The 14,659-nt window shown below is 42.6% G+C and overlaps 2 protein-coding genes across 2 annotated transcripts in view; one reads left to right on the top strand and one right to left on the bottom strand.

Annotated features, from left to right (window-relative positions):
* Nucleotides 1–1,461, bottom strand: part of arxa (aristaless related homeobox a) — a 24,281-nt gene extending 22,820 nt beyond the window's left edge. The window contains exon 1 of the mRNA XM_070553219.1: nucleotides 1,338–1,461. The gene's annotated coding sequence lies outside the window, so the exon portion shown is untranslated. The remainder of the gene's footprint in view (nucleotides 1–1,337) is intronic.
* Nucleotides 561–14,659, top strand: hgd (homogentisate 1,2-dioxygenase). Its single transcript, XM_015955321.3, has 14 exons — nucleotides 561–793; nucleotides 2,133–2,204; nucleotides 2,302–2,390; nucleotides 2,469–2,574; nucleotides 4,194–4,253; nucleotides 4,348–4,439; nucleotides 4,514–4,548; nucleotides 4,621–4,700; nucleotides 4,986–5,085; nucleotides 9,772–9,896; nucleotides 11,604–11,708; nucleotides 11,784–11,910; nucleotides 13,312–13,493; nucleotides 14,445–14,659. The coding sequence occupies exons 1-14, from the start codon at nucleotides 779–781 to the stop codon at nucleotides 14,586–14,588; spliced, it is 1,332 nt and encodes a 443-aa protein (XP_015810807.1). The 5' UTR covers nucleotides 561–778; the 3' UTR covers nucleotides 14,589–14,659.

The raw sequence follows: 14,659 nt of genomic DNA, 5'->3' as shown, positions 1-14,659 counted from the left end.
TTTTAATCAGCTCCAGAGCAAAGTGAAAATTATATTTCATACAATAGGACACATGATTGGTGAATTCTGGCACGGTTATCGACTCGATCAAATCGATGAACACAGCAGCAGGAAGAAGGTAAGGGTCAGTTTCTTAGCTAGGTTACTAACTTTTGTAAACACCGCCTTCTTTGAGCCTCAACTAGGTTTTCAACTTTTTTTGAAACATGAACTGTGCTTGAACTAGTAGAAGACAGTCCAAACTCCATTCAGTTCTGTGGCTCTATTCTGACTTTCCCTTTTGTGACATCACAAATTTGAAACGGCTTGTTTTAGGAAGATAATTCCTAAAATCAAACGATGAGAGAAAATGTATGAACAGGTTTTTTTCAAGTTTTGGAGTGTTTATAGAGGTGTTAGAGACTTGCAGCACAAAAGGATGCAAAAGATGAGTTTGCATATGTCCCCTTTAAAATCTTAGATGTCGATTAGCCTTTTTACAAATTGTCTCCTGTTTTACTTGGCATTGACCCCGTCTTCTGTTTTCAGCCACCCGACCCATTCCCTTCTTTGAGTGGACACCCATCTGTTGCGTCAGAGAGGCAGTCAAGGTCTAATTAAAAGCACGTTGAGAAAGAACGCATAGATCCAGCCCCCTTTACCGCTCTGCGCACGCACCAGCATGCAGGCATCCTGAGGTGGATATTAGTCCAAAGAAAGCCAGGGAAGAGGTGCGAGTTGATCTGTTACCACTGAAACACTCAACAGTCGAACAAGAAGGTTTTGAAAAAGCAGCACAATGGCAGGAATCGAGGTAAGTCCTCCACATTTACCTGAAAATGACAAAATAATCTGTAGAGATGCATTTTCAGAAAAACAAAAGAAAAATGTTGGTTCAGTTTCTGATTTGGAGGAAAAAGTTTTAAGAACTTTAAAAGTGTAGTCTTTGCTGCAGCAGCAGCTGAGTGAAAGGAGGCGTTCCCTCCAGCCAATCAGAGTGCTGCATTCAGCAGCTGCCCAGATGTGGTCTGAAACACTCTTTCCACATTTTACTGGGAATAATGTGAAGCATTCAGGATTACATTTACTGTTACATTATATTGTCACGTGTGCTATATTTTCAGTTTTATCTATTTATTCATGTATTTTAGGCTAAAAGTACCAAATTACTTATGCATGCAGTTACTTTTATCTTATTTTCCAATACTGTAAATTCTAAATGGTGAAATTCAGAGAAATTTTACTTTATTTGACTGTCTCAACCCACTCTAGAGGCTTCAGGCATGTGAAAGCTGAGCTCACATGTGGAAACAATTCAAGTCTGCGGGAGAAGAGTTTGCAGAATAACTGTGACTCACCAGAACGGGCTCACGTTGCACCAGAAGATAAAAGATGATGTAGAAAGAAAAGTAACACCATGTTTGGTTCGCATGCACGAGTTTGGACCTCTCTGCTCAGAGCGTAGCTTTGTTGATATTCCCAGATTACTTCTCCTTAGATGGGATATGTTTATTCTTAATGTTTTAGGTGTTTTAACTTTAATCAGGTCTGAACGTGTTTATTGTTTCTGCTAAAAGAAACAAACTTTTAGGTGCGTTGCTGCTTTTTTAAAGGCTGACTACAGACAATCAATAAAGTTTAAAGTTCATTTGAGAGAAAGACTCAAACGGGATCCTTTGTGGTAATCTATTAGTTTTTCTTAAAGGACCATTTTCCTGCTTTCCAAAGTATTTTCCTTCATTTCTGTAGTTTTTTTTTAATTTACACAAAATATTTTCTAAAGTTTTTAACCAAAAATCAAACAGAGACATTTTTCTTATTGTCTTGGTTGTTTTCTCTTGTCTTTATGATCTTTATGCAAATAAAGTAAGTCTTTTGGGCAGAAAGAAGCTAAACAACAACAACACAAGCAAAAACATGGTGGATTTGTCCCAAAAATAATTGAACTAATTTGGACGTTTACAGCGTTGTTGCTCCTAACTACTCGTCAATCAGTTAGACTTTTGGACTTATTTTGAACCTTTTACTGACTTTTCTTTCTTTGTAAAGACACTGCTCTCCTTTGAACTGAGCGACGTATCATGAAGGCCACATTTGTTCAGGTAGTAGACACACAGAGAGCCTTGAAGGTTCTGTGTTTGCCTTGTTTTCAGTACATGCGCGGTTTTGGGAACGAGTTCTCCTCTGAAGACCCGCGGTGTCCGGGATCCTTACCTGAGGGACAGGTAGCACAAACATTTCTTTGTCTTCTCACGTATCCTTTATGAAAATCAAGCGTTAAAAGCAGCTCTGATTGTGTGTTTTTACGTTGAATCTGTACAGAACAGTCCTCAGGTGTGTCCATATGGCCTCTACGCTGAGCAGCTCTCTGGCTCGGCCTTCACCTGCCCACGTCCAGCCAATAAGAGAAGGTCTGACTTTAAATCGGTCACTTGAACCAAACAAATGATGGATAATAATAACTAAAGTTTGCTGCTTGATTTCTTTAGCTGGTTGTACCGAATCCTTCCGTCTGTTAAGCACAAACCCTTTACCCTTGTGCCATGTGGGGATCTGACGGAGAACTGGGATGAAGTGGAGCCTGACCCGAACCAGGTATAACCGCAATGATAGTGTTAGATCTGATTTAAAGAGCAAGTTCACTGAGAAACAGGTTTTTACTTGTTATATTTCAAATATATAGTCAGCCTGAGTTTAACGTTCAGGCTAAACGTGAAAATGTCTTCTACTGCTATTTCCTGCGTTAGCTTCTGATTGAGAATAAATGTGAAAAAGTCACCAGATGTACATCAGACTGTAGATTAGCATTCATGGACTCACCCACCTTGACTCATGACGGGGAAGGCGGTTTTGATTTTTGCAGCCAGGAGAGAGCAGAGCTACTAGTAGTAACTGTTAGCATTAGCAACTCTACAATGCGGCAGAACTGCTTCAGGCTTGTGTTTCATCAACATCAACGTTGCAGAGCAGACGGACACAGTGGAAGAGCTGTGTTGCTATTAGCCATTCAGAGGAGAGATGTCTGAGTATCAGGAAATAAGACTCCAAGTCCTGATGTCTTCTAGCCTGGCAAGTCATCCTATTTATGTAAAGTCTAGCCTCGGTGCATTGATGGCTCTCAGTCATGGGGCAGGATCTTCATTCGTCTTTCGAACTGTCTCTGTATGCTACTGGACAACAAACAATGTGATGTACCCCCCCCCCCCCCACGCTATGGACCTCAGCCAACGAGACAGTCCACCATACTCCGTCAGAGAAGAGGCAAATACATCCTTTTTCTACATAAACCTAAGTACCTCTATCTGCTCTTGACTCAAGTTAATACCAAAGCCATTTCAAGTGCGCCGTTGCCATCTTTGTATCAGTAACATCCCACCCACCTGGCTGATGGAGTGCTATGATTGGCCCGCCAAACCAATAGAGCACTGTGATCGGACTGCTACGGATGTCAGTCAACAGGGCAGTTTGCCATTACATCGTGGAAGAACTACGTAAAACATCAAACAAATTTAAATAATATGTCATTTTTCTAAATAAACGCATTGTGATTGGCCAGACACAATACCGGCCAGAGCTGTGAGGTTCCGATGGAGCGTTGCTAGACCGTTAATTTTGCTTCGGCGAATGACGAATTTTACTATTTTCAGGGTCTCAAAAATGTTGCATGAGGTTATGCGTAACAGCGCCACCTAGACATTTATAAACAGCCTAATCTGATGCACTTACCCAGAACCACACAAAAGTCTGTTGCACCCAACTGGTAGTCGGCCATTTTGGATTGAAATTGCTATTTTGACCCACATTGTAGCCTCTGCATTTGAACAAACTCCTTTAACAGATTTTGACTGATCAACTTGAAAATTGGCGGGTTTGCTCATAAAGCATGGGCAATCTAAAGTTATCAAAATCATGAGTTGTTGTGCATGCTGAAGGGGGCGGGGCTAAACCTCAATCTTTGGCTTCTCACCAAAAATATAAACTGGCCCAATTTAATGACAGAAAGTCATGAAACCTGATGTTGTTGGTCCTTATCTGGTTGCCAACAAAATGCAATGTTCAAACGATGGCGTCACCCAAGCCCCGCCCCCTCATGACAGGAAGTGTCACGTTTTACTGTTTACTGTGAAAGGTTCCTATTTGACCTCTTTAATTTAATCAACACAAATCTCTGCCAGGTAACAACAGATAAATATTGACTTTGCTCTCACTAACAGATGCGATGGCTGCCTTTCACCGTCCCCAAATCTACAGACAAGAAAGTGGACTTTGTGGCTGTGAGTTTAGCTTTTCCCCTCTACATTACCTTCACTGAATTAACAACACATCTCCGTTTAAAGACACAAAATATTGCTTTTCCGTATATTCCAGGGTCTTCATACCATTTGTGGTGCAGGAAACAGCAAATCCCGTAATGGCATTGCTGTCCACATGTACACCTGCAACACCTCCATGGCTGACAGGTCAAAATGTCCCAACACATACAAGCATTTTATATATTTGGCTGTTTCAGGAAGCTCGTTTTGTCTTGTTTCAGGTGCTTCAACAACTCAGATGGAGACTTTCTGATCGGTGAGGGGAAGAGTTACTGATGTTCTGCATCAGATGTTCTTTTTCTCAGTCATTTCTTTGTTTGCGTCACAGTCCCACAGCAGGGCGAGATCTTGGTCACCACTGAGTTTGGGAAGATGATGGTCGAACCGAACGAAATCTGTGTCATCCAGGTAGGCTCTACTACTTTCTACTTTGGTAGCTGCCGCCCCCACGCTCTGTCTTACCATATTTAGAAAGCCGAGGTTTGGCACTTTTCAGAAGTGACCTTCAAAAATAGATAATAGTGGAAAGAGGTTTCACGTTATGGACAGTCGGAACATCAGGACTGTGACTGCAGCATGTGTGTTTTTCCAAACAGACGATTAGTCCCCTCAGCACTGATACAGCCCACATTTGCTACATAACAGCACTAAATTTTCCTCTAACTGCCACTTTTCTTGTTTTTATTTTTCCAGCAAGGGATGCGCTTCAGTGTGGATGTGTTTGGAGAAACCAGAGGCTACATCTTAGAAGTGTATGGAGCCCATTTTGAGCTCCCTGACCTGGGGCCTATAGGTTTGTGTTTGTAGGATGGTTGTAAAGATGAAATAAAAACCTGCACACCAACCACTTTCCCTTTTTCCAGCAGCATGCTATTGTTGTCTAAACTGTTGACACTTATCTCTGAAAATCAGAGGGATTTTTTTTGCCATGCTAACCAGATTGATTGTACGATTTGATTCCCAGAATCGCATCTTTGTTGGGGAAAAAGTCCAAATAAGTTAGAGTAAACATTCATCTGCTGCCATAAAATTCTTCAATGTGTTTAAAGCCTTTGGTTTAAGAACACATTTACGCAAAATTAACACATTTGTATGTTGTTTCAGTTTGTTGAAAAAGAGATGATTACATTGCAGTTTTTCTGAACTGAGCTGTATGCTCTGGGGTAAACAGGGGCGGTTCTAGGCTAACATTAAAGGGGGGCAGGTTGGGGCCAGCTGCTCTGTTAGAGAGGCACCCTTTAGTGAGTAATTACAATAATATAAAAACATCAGTTCAGTCATGGTTACTTTAGACACAACAGTTATTCAAATAGTTTAAAAATATAACAATTTTGCAAAAAACTGTGTTATCTGATTTATTTATCCCAGTCAAGCATGGAGTATCAGATAAATGCATTCACATGCTTTGGTTCCACATCTCATATTATACTAATTATCACAAACAATCTGTACGAATTAATGCTTAGGCTCCGCCTTCAGCAGTGGGAGCCACAGGGGGTCTAAGCTTGCTGCATAGGGGGTGCTGGCTCCTCCTTGAAACCCCCTAGAACCACACCTGGGCATTAAAGCAAACTTCAGTAATTAATCAGATATGTTTTATTTATAGAGTACTAATTCTATTCTAATATAATCTTGTGTAAATAATATAAATACTAGTAAAATGATAATAAAAAATAAGAATTGTTATTATTATCTATTAATATGTATTATCACTTGACACATGTAGAAACTCCACATTTAGAACCAACACCGTTAGAGAGAGAGAGAAATGAGCAAATGAAATATGATCATTTAAGCATTATAGGATTGATGTCACCATGGAAACCACACACCTGTGAGACACTGGGACCCAGGCATACAGTCAATATAAAGTACAACTCAAACAAACAATTTCTTAGCAAAACGTCTTCTAAAATCAGGGGTCTTTAAACATTTCTGATCAAATATGAACTTGAAATACTTTGTAATATGCTGATTTGTGTGTGTGTGTGTGTGTGTGTGTGGTGGGGGTGGGCGGGGGGGTGGGGGGGTTAGAGGTGGATGAGCTGGTTGTTGTTCTTGAATCCAGCTTTCCTTGTAAACAGCTTACACCCATTATGTCATTTTCTTCCTTTGAACTGTGCCTGTTTGAACTGCCCCCCCCCCCCCCCCCCCCCGCGCTCATTGTGCTGATTCATCGCCCTCCAAAGACAGACTCTAACTTCCTGAAGGATTTTCTATGATCTTGTGGCAGACTGCATCCTAAAATATGACTATGTCCTATTTTTTGGTGATTTTAACATCCATATCTGCTGTCCTGACAATGTGCTTGTTAAAGGGTTTTTAAATTTGCTAGATTCATTCAATTTGACTCAATGGGTATCGTCCCCAACTCATGCCAGTGGTCACACCCTAGACCTGGTTCTCTCTTTTGGTCTACCCACCATGAACCTTGTGACTTTGCCTCCTGTGTTCTCTGACCACTCTCCAATACTCTGTGATGTTACGTTGCCATGTCCTGTCCCTGTGTGTGAAGCTCCAGCTACTAGGTTCAGAGCCCTGGATGCAGAAACTATTTCAAAGTTTGTGGACTGTATGTCTGTAAGGTTAGAGACCTTTAACCCTGATCCATCTAACACTGAACACTATTCACAACACTTTGATTTACTTTGTAATCAGCTCCTGGACGTGGTTGCCCCTCTCAAGCTTTGCAAGTCTCAGCCTAGAAGGGAGCCTTGGCTCTCTGATGTCACACGGGCTTGTCACACGGGCTTGTAGGCAGGCGTGTAGATCCTCTGAGAGAAAGTGGAAAAAGGATGGCCTACAGGTCTCGCGTGAATTGTTCAGAGCATCTCTGGCTGCTTATCAGGATGCTGTGAGGGCTGCTAGAACGGCCTATTTTGCAGACATCATCGAAACTAACTCCAAGAATCCCAAGATTCTCTACAAAACACTAAACTCTGTTCTGGTGTATCAGGAGCCTAGCTTCACGTCTCCTACAGCTGCTGGAAACTCTGAAGATTTTCACAAATTCTTTGTTCATAAAGTATCGGGCATTAGAGCAGCTATTTCTGGTAACTCTATTGACCCTGTTCCAGTTCCTCATCACCACCCACCCTGAGCTCCCTCAATAACTTTTCTTATTCTGAGCTGAGTAAGCTTGTTGCGAGGCAGAAGCCATCTGGCTCTCCACTTGAGGTTCTGCCTCCTCATCTCTGGAAGGCTGCCTTTCCGTGTCTTGGCCCATCACTTGGTCAGATTATCAATGGGAGCCTCAGCACAGGTGTGGTCCCAGCTGCCTTGAAAGAAGCAGTTGTTCGGCCGACCCTGAAGAAACCTGGTGCTGATGTCTCTGTGATCGAAAATTACAGGCCTATCTCTACCCTGCCCTTTACATCAAAACTGCTTGAGAAAGTCGTTTATCAGCAGCTGGTCTCACATTTAGCTGACTCTGATCTGTTTGAGGTTTTCCAACCAGGGTTCAGGTCTGGCCATAGCACAGAGTCAGCTCTACTGAGGGTCTTAAATGATATCTATCTTTCACTAGATCAGGGTGCTTCTGTTGTTAGACCTGACGGCAGCCTTCGACACAGTTGACCACGCAGTTCTGCTTGATTGCTTGGAACGATAAGTTGGGATCAAAGGGTCTGTTCTGGATTGGTTTAGATCGTATCTCCACAACAGGACATTCTGCGTTAAACTCTGTGATGTTTTTTCTTCTTGGGAGGGGCTCCGCTGGGGGGTCCCGCAGGGATCGATCCTTGGTCCTCTTTTGTTTGCCATTTATTTGCTTCCTCTGGGGTCGATCTTTCGTAAACATGGCCCAGCGTTCCATCTCTATGCTGACGATTGCCAGATTTACTCTCCATTGTGTCAGAAGAAAGGTCTCTATCCAGTCCTTTGTGTCCTGTCTTAACAAAGTGAAGTCTTGGGTAATGGCCAACTATCTGCATCTAAATGAAGGAAAGACACAGTTCAGTGTTTTTCACCCCAACAGCAGGGCTGTGGGTCATTTTGTTGATCTTGGCCCTCTTTCTCCCTACTCAAAACCAGTTGTCACCAGTTTGGGGGTGAAAATTGACACTGGACTTAAATTTGATACTCACATCAGCTCTGTGATCCGGTCCAGTTTCTTTCATCTGAGACGCCTTGCAAAAATCAAGCCTATGCTTTTGTAATTTCTAGGCTTGATCACTGCAACTCTCTATATGCCGGACTGGGTCAATCATCACTGCACCGCCTACAGGTTGTGCAGAACAGCGCAGCCAGGTTTCTGACTATAACCAGGAAACGGGACCACATCAGTCCAGTTCTGGCCTCCCTGCACTGGTTTCCGGTCTGTTATCGTTCACACTTTAAACTCCTCGTCTTTGTTAACAATTTCTTCCAGGGTAGTGCTCCCGACTATCTGGCCACGCTCCTGAACAGACATTCCCCATCATGCGCTCTGCGCTCCTCTGACCAAGGTCTGCTCGCAGTCCCTCGTTCTAGGTGTCATACTCATGGGGACCGGACTTTCTCAGTCCTAGCCCCATCACTCTGGAACCAGTTGCCACCCTCAGTCAGGCTATCCCCATCTCTGCCAATCTTTAAGAGTCGCCTAAAAACCCACCTCCTCCGCTTGGCATTCCCTGAATGTGTTTGACTTAAGCCTGATTCATGCTTCTCCGTCAGCTCCGCAAGGGACAGACACGCACGGATTGACGGAAGTGTTTTGCTCTCATACTTCTCCGTCTCCTGGAGAGTGTAGCAAAGCAATTCCCCGGCAGGACCACAGAGGGCGTAGTGCTGTTCTGTGGTATCCTGTCATGTATCGATCCAAGATAGTGTGTTTGTATTGTGTTTTTTGTATATAAGAGACTTTTTAACAGACACATTTGTTTCTCATCCTCCTCCACCTCTTCGTGCGCTCGCCACCTCTAAACCCACGTTTCCCGTCATTTCTGTCCACAAATAAAACGCTTGCTGTGCATCTTTTCACTCCTCCGGTCACGGGGGAATTAAACGTTCATGTTTTTAGAGTTTTTTTGCGAGGTATTCTTCAAGCTTCTCCATGTCTGCCGCTTGTTATTCTCAGCTCTCTTTATGTTTTTGAGGGCGCAATGGCGGCGGTGTAGACAACAGTGGCGTCCTGACCAATCAGAAGCTTGCGTTGTCCGTCTCGACGGACGGATGTTTAGAAAAGAGAGCTCGACTCTGTGCGTCCTTGCGGAGCTCTCCAGCAGGTCTGCAAGGACGGATAATGGCGTGGCGTGTCCCCGCACTGATGCAGACGGAGAAGCATGGATCAGGCTTTAGGCCTTCATTTATGTTGATTTTAATTCCCTGCTTTCATTGGTCTCTTTATCTCTTGTTTTACCCATTTGTTTTCTACTTGAATGTTTTCACCTGTTTTTCTCATGTACCGTGTTCAGCGCCTTGGGCTTCCCGACAGGGTCGCGGAAGGCGCTTTATAAATAAAGCTTTGATTGATTGATTGATTGATTGTGTGTGTGTTTAGGAGCCAATGGTCTGGCCAACCCAAGAGACTTCCTGTATCCAGTTGCGTGGTACGAGGATCGCAAAGTGCCCACTGGTTACACGGTCATCAACAAATACCAGGGAAAGCTGTTTGCTTGCCAACAGGTGGTTATTGTGACATTGTGTGTGTATGTGTGTGTGTCTGCAGTAATCTAACACACTGTCTGCGAGGAACACAAACACACATGCTGCAGACTTGCCCTATTACCCTATTTAGGTTTGAGTTTGCTTCAGTAAACGCCATCAAACTGCCACAGCGACTAACAGGAAACGGTCCAAGTGAAGCATGTGATCCATTAGCCGCTCCCGCCGGCTGAATTGTCATCCCTGATGATTTAATATCCAAGCCTTAGCTGTTATCCTTTCACTGGGTTTCCGCTCCGACTCCCTTATGAGTCTTAATCACTCATAATTAGTTAAGGCATTCTGGAGCTGCAGACAGCGTACCTGTGAAGCCGTTGCTTTACGGGAAGAAAAAACCTTTTTTCCAAGTAAAGCATTAATTTCACCATATTTCACTCAGGAAATGATCCTCCCCTCCTGAATTTCCCAATAGGCGCATAATTGGATCGACACATAATGTCTTGACAGGAGTTCTTTTCTTTAAAAACGGAGACAGGGAATAGATGTGAGGAAGGCTCTGACACGGGCAGGGATTAGGAGGTTGTAACCATGGAAACGATGTCAATTTACACTTTTATGCATACATGAAATAATAGCTATAGATAAAGGCTTCTTTATTGAGGAAAAGTAACCTTTATTTTAACAAGCTGTCTTCTTGATGACAAAGCTCTGGAGGTGGGAGGTGACTCTGCTGGTTTCGTCCAGGCTGCAGGGTGAGGCTGGGAAGCGAGACACGCAGAGGCCTCGTCTCAAGGAAAACATGCTGCAGCTCCTGTCTGGTCCTGCTGTTTCGTTCCCCCGCAGAGTGCTAAAATTGCTCAAATTAACTTATTATTTGCTCGACTGGGCCAATATGTTTGTGTTCCGTGTGCACGTGTGTGCAACTCCTCCGTTTTTCTTATTTTGTCCCTCCTTTCACCTTAATCGAATGTAGTGGAGTTATCACAGATGAAAGTCCAAGAGATTACCTGCACCGGGTCTCAAAAAGAACCTTTTGTTTGGTGTGTGAAGTTAAGTTGTCCCCGGTGTTCATTAGATATATCATGTGTGGATTTCCGCACGTTCCGCACGCGCGCACACACACACACACACACACACACACACACACATTTCTGTGAATGTATATGTGCTTTTATTCTTGGTGCTTGTGTGTGGAGGTGTACTGGCGTGTGTGTGTGTGTGTGTGTGGGAGGACAGAGGTCAGTATGGAGGCAGTTTGAGTTGTAATGAACTATATTGATTTTAGAGCTGCTGTTGAATGTCTTTTTCGCAGCGACATTATCAGAACAGAGAAACTATATAAAATTGCTGCAGTTTTAACAATCAAAAGAATATCTCTGCACCCACAGATGCCCCCCCCCAACTGCAAGCGTCAAAATGCTCGAAGTTTGGGAAAGTTTGATTGTGAAGCCAATTACCCCATAATACCTGGAGCCTCGTATCACAAAGAACAGGAGGGGATTGAAAGAGAAGAAAAATTGAAAGAAGCACACCCTCTTACAATTTTCATTATGACCGTCTTTTTTTTCTCTCTTTATGTCAAGAAGTACTTTCTTGGAATTTAAGATTACAAAGACATTATTCATTGTTCCTTCTTCCCTGTAAAAAGCTCAATTTAAAGTCTTTTGTGTTTGTTGCTCAGGTAGACTTCTCTTATTTGTTTTTTTATTTTTTTTTACTGCTTTGCAGGATTTCTCTCCATTCAATGTGGTCGCCTGGCACGGCAACTACGCGCCCTACAAATACAACCTGAAGAACTTCATGGTCATCAACTGCGTGGCCTTTGATCACGCGGTGCAGTCATTCTCCATTTATGCAGCTGAAACAAATGGAGTGAAATCCTCTAAACGGTGACATTTGTTTTCCTAGGATCCATCCATCTTTACTGTGCTGACCGCCAAATCCACAAAACCAGGTGTGGCCGTTGCTGACTTTGTCATCTTCCCACCTCGATGGGGCGTAGCCGACCACACCTTCCGTCCACCCTACTATCACCGTAAGGATTTGATCTTGTAATGAATCTTTAGGTTCATTTTTGTTAAAGAGCAAGTTCACTTAGAATCTGTTTTGTGCTTGTTATTTTTTAAATATCATCATTCACGCTGAGCTTCACATGCAGGCTAAAGGTGAAAAATCTACCCCTATTTCCTGCATTAGCCGCTGTTCTGACAGCACCATACATATCAGATCATGAACAAATAAACTGCATGCATATATGTTGATGGCGCACACGCACGTTTATCTAAGCCTCCGTTACGTTCTGAGGAGCCGTCAGTTTAGCACACAGACGGCAAAGTACGAAGAATACGTCGGTCGATTGTGTTGTTTTGCCATCCACAAAAATGAGCTGATGAATGTGCATCACAACTTTGTATTTTACTAATTCTGAAAAACGTTTAGAAAATAAAGCTTTAAAAATGTCTAATTGAAAAGTCATGGTGTCATACGGTTGCTAAAACAAAGTGTGTGATGATCTGATGATTGAAGTGGCCCATCAAAGTGCATATAGCTTAAGAAATGTATGATGATCTGACAGCATATACCTGTCTGATAGAATTGTGCTGTCAGACAGGCATATGCTGTTATTTTGCATATGCCAATCTGACAATGTATGGTGATTGGACAGAACACCACCGATTGATAATAAACGGGGAAATGCTCGGATTATTAGCCACTCAGATCTACGTCATACTGTAAGTTAACATTCATGGACTCACCCATCTTGGGTCAGGACGAGGAAGGCTGTTGTTGATTTAGAGTCCAGGAGAGAGCAGAGCATGCCTCGGTTGGTAGAAGCTAACCGCTAACATTAGCAACTCTACGACATGGGAGAACTCCTCTAGGCTTGTGTTATTTGTGGAGATAAAACATCAACGTTGCAGCGCAAACGCAGTCCGTGGTAGAGTTGCATTGCTGTTGGCCAATCAACGTCTAAATATCAGGAAATAAGACTCCAAATCTAGTTGTGTTCTGCTCCTCTCTGCTCGGGCTCAGTTTTAGTTTCTGAAACAGGAGCGCCAGAGCTTTATTTCTCTACAGAAAACAACTTACAAGGCATTCATTCATGCTAGACCAAATGTGTTGGAAAAAAAACAAAAAAACTAGTGAACTTGGTCTTTAAAACAGCTGAATGCACTGATAGAAAGTCAGAATCAGTCCACTGAGGTGAATTTTATTATATTCAGGACTAAACCAAGTCATGTAGAAGCTAACAGACCCATTTACCCAGCAGTGTCAAGACTATCAGAGAGCAATCCACCTGCTGTATGACTCACTTCAAACCTCTGTGCCTTTTGTCTGGTCTTACCACAGATCTGCAAGGCCATCTAGTGGAAAACCTCACCTTTCTGTTCCTGACACAGTGCTGTGTTACAGCGTCTCCTGCTTGTCATTTCAGGCAACTGCATGAGTGAATTCATGGGTCTGATTGAAGGTCACTACGAAGCCAAAGAGGAGGGATTCCTTCCAGGAGGGGCCAGCCTGCACAGCATAATGACCCCCCATGGTCCTGACGCAGACTGCTTTGAGAAGAACTGCACAGCCGAGCTCCAACCTGAGCGGGTGGCTGAGGAAACCATGGTAACAACTAAGTTCAGTAAATACAAAGGATAAAAAGGCCTAGAAGATTAAGTAATTTACAGAGATTAACCCTGTGGTTTAAAAAGCTGAGTTCAGTTTCACAAGCCCCATACAGTCCTGAAGAATTAACAGTAAAACTTTACAATAAAGGTCCCTTTATTAACATTACTTAGTGCATTATTAAGCATTAATAAACTATTAAATAAAGTATTGACAACTGTTTAACCATACTATGTAATGTAGTACTGAGCAGACCCCCCTGGCCCTGTGTCCTAATCTTAAGGACGCCTAATAGTTAACAATAACAGGAATGTAAATAAAGGGATCCTTTGTTAATTAATGCTTAATAATGCACTAACGTTAATAAATGGATCCTCTATTAATTAATGCTTAATAATGCACTATCATTAATAAAGGGATATTTTGTTAATCATGCTTAATAATGCACTAAGTAATGTTAATAAAGGGATCCTTTGTTTATTAATGCTTAATAATGCACTAAGTATCATTAATAAAGGGACCCTTATAGTAAAGTATTACTGAATTAGCTAAAATACTTCAAAAAGCAAAATATCAGGCCTCATTAAGAACCTCAAGAACATAAGAACCCAGAAAACAACAAAAGCATTGCAAGTTGGGTATGGTAATGAGGTCAGAGGTTGTGGTTTAACCACAATAAAAAGACAAAGGGGGACACGTGACATCATGGGAGAATTTTAGGACCAGTTTTAGAAACGACATGTTTGCCACAAACATCTTGGTGGTCTCCAAGTGGAAATATTGTTTTGACTGAACAGACAGACAGAACTGGAATGATGGAGCAAAATGGCAGCTAGGCCTCTATCCAGTCTGACATTAAAATTAATATTTTTATAAACAAACACCTGTTAAAAGTTGTATTATCAACCCAATTTGCATGACCAGAGGTCATATTGGTTCTGTCTCTTCCAGGCCTTCATGTTTGAGTCGTCCTTCAGTATGGCCGTGACTAAATGGGGTCTGCAAACATGTCAGAAACTGGACAAGACCTACCACCAGTGCTGGGAACCGCTGCGCAGCCACTTCAATCCCAACTGGAAGCCCAGCAAGAAGTAAAAGACAACAACTGTTTACCAAAACAGATGTGTAAAAAAATAAATAACATTTCTGGACCTAACAAACATCAA

Source organism: Nothobranchius furzeri, chromosome 7, assembly GCF_043380555.1.
Source record: "Nothobranchius furzeri strain GRZ-AD chromosome 7, NfurGRZ-RIMD1, whole genome shotgun sequence".
In the NCBI taxonomy this organism is placed as follows: Eukaryota; Metazoa; Chordata; class Actinopteri; order Cyprinodontiformes; family Nothobranchiidae; genus Nothobranchius; species Nothobranchius furzeri.
This window is presented reverse-complemented; position numbering and strand designations above follow the sequence as displayed.

Excerpts from the sequence above, each read along its gene's own strand:
- hgd (XM_015955321.3), top strand. Across the intron at positions 2,575-4,193 it reads TGGAGCCTGACCCGAACCAG|ATGCGATGGCTGCCTTTCAC; the intron begins GTATAACCGCAA and ends TCTCACTAACAG. Across the intron at positions 4,549-4,620 it reads AGATGGAGACTTTCTGATCG|TCCCACAGCAGGGCGAGATC; the intron begins GTGAGGGGAAGA and ends TTTGCGTCACAG.